This window comes from Asparagus officinalis, unplaced genomic scaffold (assembly GCF_001876935.1).
Source record: "Asparagus officinalis unplaced genomic scaffold, Aspof.V1 AsparagusV1_Un771, whole genome shotgun sequence".
NCBI classification, from domain to species: domain Eukaryota; kingdom Viridiplantae; phylum Streptophyta; class Magnoliopsida; order Asparagales; family Asparagaceae; genus Asparagus; species Asparagus officinalis.
This window is the reverse complement of record NW_017973030.1, coordinates 30051-40533: the sequence shown is the minus strand read 5'-3', so window position 1 is coordinate 40533 and position 10483 is coordinate 30051. Positions and strand designations below refer to the sequence as shown.

The 10483-nt window shown below is 36.0% G+C and overlaps 1 protein-coding gene across 1 annotated transcript; it reads left to right on the top strand.

The window, feature by feature from the left end:
- Nucleotides 1-719: 719 nt before the first annotated feature.
- LOC109828155 lies at nt 720-1052 on the top strand. The gene has a single exon (XM_020395187.1). It carries the CDS (start codon nt 720-722, stop codon nt 1050-1052), a length of 333 nt encoding a protein of 110 aa, XP_020250776.1.
- The last annotated feature ends 9431 nt before the right edge of the window (nt 1053-10483 follow it).

Below are 10483 nucleotides of genomic sequence, written 5' to 3'. Positions count from 1 at the left end.
GGGTAGAAGGACCATTTAAGGGATTTGAAACAAGTATTTCAGATTATGAAGAACCATGAATTAGTTGCTAAGATGACCAAATGCAGTTTTGGACAGAAGCAAGTTGAGTATCTGGGTCACATTGTGTCACAAGAAGGGGTCAGTGTAGATCCAAACAAAATTCAAGCTATCACTGAGTGGCCTGTACCTAAATCATTGAAAGGGTTGAGAGGATTCCTGGGTATTGCAGGATACTACAGGAAGTTTATCAAGAACTTTGGAACCATAGCTCAGCCTCTCACACATCTTTTGAAGAAGGGAAATTTTGCTTGGAGTACAAATGCTGAAATTGCATTTAAAGCTTTAAAAGTGGCACTAACCAACTCCCCAGTTCTAGCAATGCCTGATTTCAACATTAAATTTGTGATTGAATGTGATGCATCTGGGACTGGAATTAGGGCTGTGTTGATGCAACAAGAGAGGCCCATAGCTTATTTCAGTTTTTCCTTGAAGGGAAAAAATGCTACACTGTCAACCTATGAGAAAGAGTTATTAGCTATCATTCTTTCTAAAAAAAATGGAAACAATATTTGCTTGGAAGAAGCTTTATAATAAGAACTGATCATCAAAGTCTTAAATATCTATTAGAGCAAAGAATCCACACAGGAGTTCAAAACAAGTGGCTGGCAAAACTTCATGGTTATGACTACACTGTTGAATACAAACCAGGAAGGATAAACATGGTTGCAGATGGGTTGTCCAGGATATATGAAGATGCAGTGGAAATCTCAGCCATCTCTACTGTCAGTTGTGATTGGTTGAAGGAGATAAAAATAATGTGCTCTGAAGATGATTTCTTCAAGGAAATTGATGATAAGTTGCAACAGGGACACCTCAGTTCTGAGGAGTATTCTAGGAGAGAAGGAGTTTACTACTACAAGGGTAGGATTTTACTTAGTCCTAATGCTCAAGACTTGAAGACTTCCTTATTAAATGAACACCATAATAGTCCTTCTGCTGGACATTCTGGAATTACCAGAACTTTACACAGATTGAGGAGGTCTTTTTATTAGAAGGGTATGAAGAAGGATGTCCAATTACATGTCCAAGCCTGTGATACATGTCAAAGGGCTAAAGGGGAGAATATTGCATCTCCAGGGCTCTTACAGCCACTGCCTGTTCCAGAGTATATATGGGAAGACTTGTCCATGGATTATATCACAAAATTGCCTAAAAGTGGTACTCAGTCTGTGATATTTGTGGTGGTTGACAGATTCTCAAAGTATGCCCATTTCTTTGCTTTGGCACATCCATACACTGCTCAGTCTGTTGCTCAGGTCTTCTTTGAAGGGGTATTCAAACTCCATGGAATGCCTAAATCCATAATTAGTGACAGGGACCCTTTGTTTACTAGTCTGTTCTGGAAAGAATTATTCAGGCTACAGGGAAGTCAACTCAAATTTAGTTCAGCTTATCATCCACAAACGGATGGACAAACTGAAATTACTAATAAGAATTTGGAATGCTACTTGAGATGTTTTTGTTGCCACAAGCCTAAGGAATGGGGTAAGTGGTTACCATTGGCTGAATTTTGGTATAACACCACTTGGAAAGTTTCCACCAATACTACTCCTTTTGAAGCTGTATATGGCAGGCCACCACCAACTTTACTTTCCTATATTCCCAAGAGTTGCAAGGTTGAATCTGTAGATGAAGCTCTTTTCTCCAGAGATATATCCTTGCAGTTGCTGAAGGATAGTTTGATGAAAGCTGCAGAGCATATGAAAAGGTTTGCTGATAGACATAGGAGTTACAGGAGTTTTGAGATTGGGGATTGGGTTTTTCTTAAACTTCAACCCTACAGGCAATTAAGTGTTTCCTCCTATAAAACTCATAAACTTTCTCCTAAGTATTATGGGCCTTACCATATTCTAGAAAAAGTTGGTGAAGTTGCTTACAAACTAGCTTTACCCCCTCATGCACAGATTCACCCAGTTTTCCATGTCTCCCAACTTAAGAAGAAGATAGGGACTGCAGTTACCCTTCAAGATAATCCACCAAGTTATACTACAGAGTTGGTTGATGAACCAGAGCAGATAATGGATAGGAGATCAGTGGTTTAAGGAAACAAATTGATATCTCAGGTTTTAATCAAATGGAAACAGCGATCATCTTTGGATTCTACTTGGGAGTCCTACTGGGATCTTGTCAAGAGGTTTCCCACATTTGACCTTGAGGCAAGGTCCAATTTAAGGAGGAGGGAATTGTTAGGTTCTGAAGATCAATCTACAAACCTGACATGTACAGTGAAGGCTGGAACTTGTTGCGGAGCTGAAGACAGTATGAAGAACTGATATGCAAGCCTAATATACGAGTGGAGGTCTATTGTGCAAATATTCAATCTATGAAGGGCTATAATAAATGTGTAAATACGGTTATAACAGAATTGTGTTTCCTGTTATTCTGTTTACAATGTACGTGCACATGCACAGAATTGTACACACTTGTTCAGGGACTGAAGTGAACTGTATAAATAGAGAGATGTAAGAAATCAAAACATAATGAGAATAATCCTGATTTCTTCTTCTCAAATTTTCGTTCAACTTTCCTCTTCTCTCATTTCTCTTCCAGTTCTATTTTTGCACCTTTCCTTTTGTTTTCAGGTTAATTAATGGCACGATCCTCAGAGAAGCACGATCCTCACATAATCGGCAAGTGATTAGTGAAATATGTATTTGGTTGTTGATGCGTGTGTAGATGACAGCGGTGAATAACTAATGAAAACAGTTACTGTGATAATAAGCCTTATTAGTAGTGTAATTAAGATTTTCAGTATGATGGTGTTAAAAAGAGAGTGAAAATAGTGAATTGAAATAGCGTAGGAAGATGTAGCAAGTTGTAAATAGACATATACAAGTATTAGAAATGTTGAATTGAAATTTGGATGTGAGTGAGGTGGTACGAAAATGTATGGTATTAGGTGAGAACAATACATATGAAACGAGTACTGTAGATAAAAGTAGCGCATAGGTAGATAAATGCAAGACTGTAAAGAAAGGAAGTATTTCAAAGAAAAGTGATACTTTAAAGATTATTTTAGAATAATTTTTACAAATATTTTAGAATAATTTTTACAAATTAAAAGAATTTATTTTATGAAAAGAATCATTTTAGGAAAATTATAATAATTTAAAAGAAATTATTTTAGAAAATGAATTATTTTCTGAATTACGTAGTTGCTGTTCATGATTTATAATTCTTAATTTTGATTATTCGATATGCCATGATGTTATTGCATGGAATTAGTTTTATTTATTATCTCGTTGTTGTGTTTGAGAACCGTTAGTAGTTCATGTCCTTAGTTGCCTAGCGTGTCGTGTACAAAACCTAGATACCTGTGTATTGTTGACTTAGAAAAGCAAGATGAGTTGGGGTGGGAAAGTCTATGTTTATATAATCGGATAAGACTGTTGATATATCTTCCAGGTTCGTACCAGTGGATCGGTGTCGCCATTGGGATTGGTTGGTTTGGTAAGTCACAGTAGATCGGTGTCGCCACTGGGATTTATTGATTTGTTGAGTCACAGTGGATCGGTGTCGCCACTGGGGGCTGATTGGTTGAGTCACAGTGGATCGGTGTCGCCACTGGGGGCTGATAGGTTGGGTCAAAGTAGATCGGTGTCGCTACTTTGATTCCTAAATTTATTTTTTTGGATGCACGTGGGGGATATGCGACCAGTCAGTTATCTGATAATATGAGCGTTGACTCTGTGTGAGATATGGACCAGTGATCTGTCATATGATGACTAGTTACATGACTTGTTACCAGTGGATCGGTGTCGCCACTGGGGTTGGTTGGTTTGTTGAGACAAGGTGAATCGGTGTCATCACTTTGGTTAGGATTTATGGATTCTTGTGAGATGTAGACCAGTTGTACTCCCTTCCATACATAGATCGGGATTAATATTTAATTATCTACAATTTGAGACATATGGTATATACATGAGGGTTTCCTTGTTTGGATTATTTCGCTCGACGTACTACGTCTCTTGTTATAGATTTTTAAGTATTAATTCCATCTATTGCTTGGATGATTAGTCTGATCGCTAGCTGCATGATCTCGTTACCTGATCGATTTTGGATGCTTTATGTCTATCGTGTTTTAGTAGTGAATTTGTATGTTGATTTTGTTGGATTTTCAGTTGCACGTTCTTTTGTCATTTCGGTTATCGTATCATTTTTCGCATTGGATTTCCGTTCGTTCTATTTTCTTTGTGGGGTCGGGTCTTGCCGTGCGCCATGCACCTGACGTACACCTGTTTTCTTTGGTGTACGTCAGACTTAGAGGAAGAACAGGTTCAGCTAGGAGATCTCCAGAAGCCAGAATATCCACAGCAGGAGTGCCTTATAAACGAAGCAGAAAAAGAGTTGAAGTTTAGTTATTCCTTTCAGTTTATTTTCGTAGCATTTCCTTTTCCGCCTGATCATTGTATTTTATATTCTCCAGTATTTCATTCAGATAGTTTTGTATAAGGGCATGTTGACCCGAATATTATGTCTGGTTTTGGTTCTGAGTTGTTTATTATATTCTCATTACTGTGATCGGGGACATGTACCTTCGTTTGTATATCTTGACGCTTAGCGTATTAGATTGAGAAGACGGGGTCTAGCACTTATCTCTTCTCAGTTTAATACGTCACGGGCTTGCTCGCGTCCCGATTCCCTGGTATTTTGGGAAGCGGGGCGTGACATCCGATCATGAGAAGCTAGTGTCCAAATTTGATGTCATTGAAAATAAAAATACTATGCTTAAAGAAAGCAATGACTTATTAAATTTGGAAAATGGAAATTTGATCTCATCTATTGCTAGCCTATCTCATGCTAAGATTGATGCCATGTTAGAAGTAAAGAACATAAAGAATGATACAACTTCTTTTATAAATAACTATTTATGTTCTACTTCTAAAAATGCATATGTGCCTAGAAATGAAGATTTGAATCTTATGAAAAATAGTATTTCATCTTTAGATTCAACTTTGAAAACATGCATTAACAACCATAAGAAGCTTATGAATATGTGTCCTAAGTCAAAATCATCCACTCATTATGCACACATGTATAGCAAAACTTATAAGTGTTCTATATGCGGCCGTCAAGGTCATTTAGCTAAGTTTTGCTATGATGCACACAAACATAAGAATTCTAATGCTCCTTGTGCATCTCATGTAGCTTCTTCATCTTGTACACTTACACATTCACATGCTCATTCTCACAAAGTTCATCATAAGCATGCTAGTGTGTTCAAGTGTGATTATTGTGGTCGTTTTGGTCATTTGGCCAAATATTGCTTTGATTTGAAAAGAAAATCTCATTTGACAAATGCTTCCAATAGACCACATGTTTTTAAATGTGATGTTTGTGGTAGGTTGGACATCTTGCTAAATTTTGTTTTGATTTGCAAAATACTCCAAATTTGCAATTTTCTCCAAAAAGACCACCTTTGTTTAATGATAGTTCTCATTTGCAAAATAATTTTAAAAGAAAATCTTTATTTGAAAATGATTCCCGTGCACGAGCTAATGGTCCACAAAAACAAATGGATCTCTTTCATTGTACATATTGCAATCGGAAGGGTCATTTGAGCGATTATTGCTTTGACCGTGTTAGTGCACCACATATGCCTAAGAGGGTTCATAACCCTAGGCCTTTTAGCTTTAATGATAGGGGTCATGTCCCTAAACCTTTTGGTACCAATATTACTTGGGTACCAAAACAAATTTGAATTTTAAACCAAGAATTTTAGTATTTTTATTTTTCTTTGTCTTGGTTTTGAAAACTATGCTTTAAAATCTTTTGGTTATGAAAACAATTTTTCTTATATCAAATCTTTCATTTTCATGATTATTTTTTTTAGAGGACTATGTTTATATAACCCTCCGGAGTTATTGGGTGTTTATTCCCAAACATTGTTTACCGGGTGCTAAAATGTTTATATGGGTTGATACTACCTCAAGAGCTAGATATAATTGTCTCTCATGATTTTTTAAATCAATGATAATTTGGTCTTACGTTTTTAGATTTAAACTTTGATTTATGATTTCTTTTGGTTGATTTGTTTTTATTTAAAAACTCTTTGCATGATTCTCATGTTTCTCTTTTTTTTTGATTTCATAAATTTACTTTTACAAATGGTTTTTATGTTCGTTGATATGAGACACTATTTTTCACTTTGATATATTTATATATGTTCTCATTATCTTTTTGTATGTGAGTTGTGTTTAGCATTTATGCTTGCTCACATATGTATGCCTTAGCCTTCATTTCATATATTCTCTATGGCTTTTTGTAGGGGGAGCAATCCCCACATATATATAGTTTTTATACTCACCTATGCTTATTGATAGGGGGAGCTTTCGCTCTCTTAATTTTATTGTCCCCTTTTTGATGTTATCAAAGGGGAGAAATATTCTGAGTATACATTTCCTTTTTTATATGCATGTGAATTATAATTTTTATATTCATTTCCTTTCATGCATATATCATTTTTGTAAATTGTTTGTCATCATCAAAAAGGGGGAGATTGTTAGCCTTCTTATTTTGATGATGTTTAACAAACAATTTACCACTAATGTTGTTTGTCTAGTATTTGTGTTTTCTTATTTATTATAGACAAACAACGTAGTTGGAGGATGGATGGAATCGAGCATTCACGATCAAACTTGGCGGAATATCGGTGAAGCTAGAAAACCGAGTGTGTTGAAGATCAAGGAGGTTAGCGGAATGTCGGTGAAGCTTATGCAATTCAAAGTTAAAGATCAAGTTCAAGCTTCTTCCTCAAAGTTTACCAAGACATTCTCATTGAAGACCTTCATCAAGCTTGGGTATATTTAGTATAGGTTTATATTATGTGTGTTTAATACTCTAAGCTCAATATCATATACACACACAATATTGGATTTTCTCACAAAATGAGCTATTTTGAGAAATCTTTGTGATATTGTTTTATTGACCATGTTTACTTTATATTCATGTGTTATAATGTTTAGGAAGATATTTCATAAAGTTTCAATATGCGTTTAAACTCTTTTTGTCAAAAACATGTTCTTAACAAATTCACATTAATGCATGTTTTTACAAAAAATGAGTTTTCATAATTGAGAAATGAAAATTGAGAAATTCTTTTTCTAACATGTTTGTTTTCATATTTATAAACATTTCGCAAAGTTTCATCAAGTTTGGAATTGATTTATAATGTTTAATGGAATTTACAAAATCATGTTTTTCGTTCGTGCATGTTCGTGCATGTTTTACAAAACAGATGAGTTTTCATAAATGGGAAGTGATATTCAAGAAATTCATTCTTTGACATGTTTAGAAACTTTTCTCAAAATTTTACTATTTTTGGAGTTGATTTACTGTGCCTAATTGATTTTACAAAATCGTGTATGTCAGCAGATTTTCAGAAACTGTATTTCTGTGTTCAAACATTTATTTATCTCAAATTCGTTCTCTAACATGTCATTCTACATGTCTAGAACCTTCCCACAAAATTTCATAATTTTTGGAGCTGTTTTACTATTTTTAACTGATTTTATAAAACTAGATATACCTGCTACAGTACCTTCGGTCGACTGTGCTACAGTTCCGGTCGACCGACGAACTGTCTAGAACTTTTCTTCATTTCTTACCTTGCTCTCGGTCGACCGCGATTTTCATCGGTCGACTACCGTAGTTCCAACAGGTAGTTTTAGAGCCATTACAGAGTGTTCTTTTTTATCTTTTGTTAGGGGTTTTGGCTGAGTTTTTGAGAGGGTATAAATACCCTATTGATGCTCTCTTTCAAGTTAAGAAAAGAAGTTTTTAACAAGGGTTTTAAAAAGGGTTTAAGCTTGTTTTAAGCTTGTTTAAGGGTTTCATTTAAAGCTGTTTTGGTTTTCACAAGTGGAGGAGATTATCTTCTTATTTGGGCTTCAATCTCCATCTCTCCATCTTGTTATTCAGAGAAGAATCTCTAAACTCATTTCTAGCTATTTATTATTTTGTTTATAATTTCTATATGCTAGATTTTAATTGAGTTTAGTTTTGATTGATTTTATCTCATTGTTACACACACCCATTTGAGCTTATTGTATTTGCATACATAGTATATTAGGGTTGTGAGAATTTGTAACATTGAGTTGTGCTTAATTGAGTTCTCATTTATTGTAGAGAACAAATTTATATTTGTTACATTGAGATTTGTGTAAGGTTTTCGGTGAGCTAGAAAACCGAGTGTGTTGTGAAGTTTTCGGTGAACTAGAAAACCGATTGTGAGGAGTGAACGTTGTTCGGTGAGCGTTGAAAACCGACATAGTGTGGTTGTAAACGTTATTCGGGTGAGCGTAGAAAACCCGGTTGTGATAGTGGATTTTTCCCCAGGAGTGGGGAGCGGAGACGTAGGACGGAAGATCCGAACTCCGTGATCATATTGCTTGTTTGAGTTTGTCTTTGGCGTATTTGTTTTTGCATTTATCTTATATCGCCAATTGTGCATTGCTCATTTATTTCATCCACTATCTTGTTTAGATTATTTACCCTTGTTTTGTTTATATATCCTTCCATATATTTCTATTATATAGGATATATCTCATTGTTCATATTGCTTATCCTAGCTCATATATCTTGTCATATTTCATACTTGCTAGGATAACTTGATAATTAATTTTAATTGGCATTTAATCGGATTAGATTAGCATAAGACCCTAATCACCCCCCCTCTAGGGTCTAACACTACTGACACTTCTGAGGACCCTAATCCCCCCCCCCCCCCTCTAGGGTCTAACAGAAATGACATCGACGTTTTCCTCCAACCATTAATTGACGGTTTGAAGCTTCTGTAGGAGGAAGGTGTCAGCACTTATGATGCTTATGGTAAGGAGTCTTTCTGTATGCGGACAATGGTTATATGGACAATTAATGACTTCTCGGCATACGCTAACCTGTCTGGATGGTCGATGAAGGGTCAGATTGCTTGTCCGGTTTGCATGTCAGACTATGAGGGAAAGTTCCTGATGTACAGCCATAAGTTTTGTTATTGGCAACACAGAAGATGGTTGCCTATAGGGCACAAGTTTAGAAAGTTAGTAGGAAAGTTCAATGGCAATCCAGAAAGTAGACCGGCACCACTAAGGCTGACCTAAGAATAAATATTTGTGCTTCTACATCCTTTACCTAGAAAAGTATTTGGGAAAAAAAGATTCAACAAAGAAAACCCATTTGGGGTTAGGAGAATAATATTGAAGCAAAAATGAAAGGGAAAGGGAAAGGGTAAGCTATTTCTCAAGGGCAAATCGAAAGGAAATAAGCCTGGCAATGTCAAATCGCATGGGTGTGTCTCAAAGGGCACTGAACTTCCGCATGGATGGTCAAAATTCAGCATATTTTATCAGCTTTTATATTGGAGAAGTTTAAAAATATGTCACAACTTGGATGTCATGCATATCGAGAAGAACATATGCGAGAATCTCTTGAACACTTTGTTGCAGGACGGGAAAAAATTGAAAGACGACTTAAGGGGACGTCGAGACCTAGCAGAATTGAATATTTGTCCGGAACTGCAAGCTATAGATAAGAGCGATGGAAAGTTTGAACTCCCAGCCTCCAGTGTCACACTGTCGAAGAATGAGATCCACAATATGTGTTTATTTCTAAAGTCCATGAAGACACCAGATGGTTATGCTTCAAACTTTTCAGCAAATGTGCATATTAAGGACAAAAAGATTTTGGGACTCAAGACACATGGCTATCATATTCTATTACATCAACTTCTCCCGGTTGCGTTGCGATATGCTGAGAAGGAACTCGCGATGGTGGTAATAGAATTCTACGGTTTCTTCAAGCAACTGTGCTTTAAGGTGATTGATGTCAGGGAGTTTGAAGAATTAGAGGGACGTGTTGCCAATACACTATGTAAAATAGAAATACTATTTCCACCATCATTCTTCACGGTCATGGTGCATCTCACAATACATTTAGCATACGAAGCCCGCATCACAGGACCAGTTCAATATCGCTGGATGTCCTCATGCAGAGGTATTTATTATTATAATATTCATTTAATATTTGTCAAATTATGCTTCTTAGTTCCATTTTGTCACAAATCATGAAACTATATGCTTATAGGTATTTGGGTTTCATGAAACAACTGATGCATAATCATGCACGTCCTGAAGGGTCGATCGCAGAGAACTATATAAGTAACGAGAGTTTGAATTTTACCTCTCGTTACTTACGCGGTGTGGAGACAAGGCTAAACCATTCCTAACGAATAAATGACGGTATATTCTACAATGATCGTGGGGAGGACACTAGATTCCCCAGAATGGAGCTAGATCAAGCTCACACATATATCCTGAGCAATGATACTACATTTAACATGTACACGGCGTAAGTATTTAACTGTTTGAATCTTATATCACCTCACAATAATTATCTCTATTTAACTGTTATAAATGCTTCTTGTCTA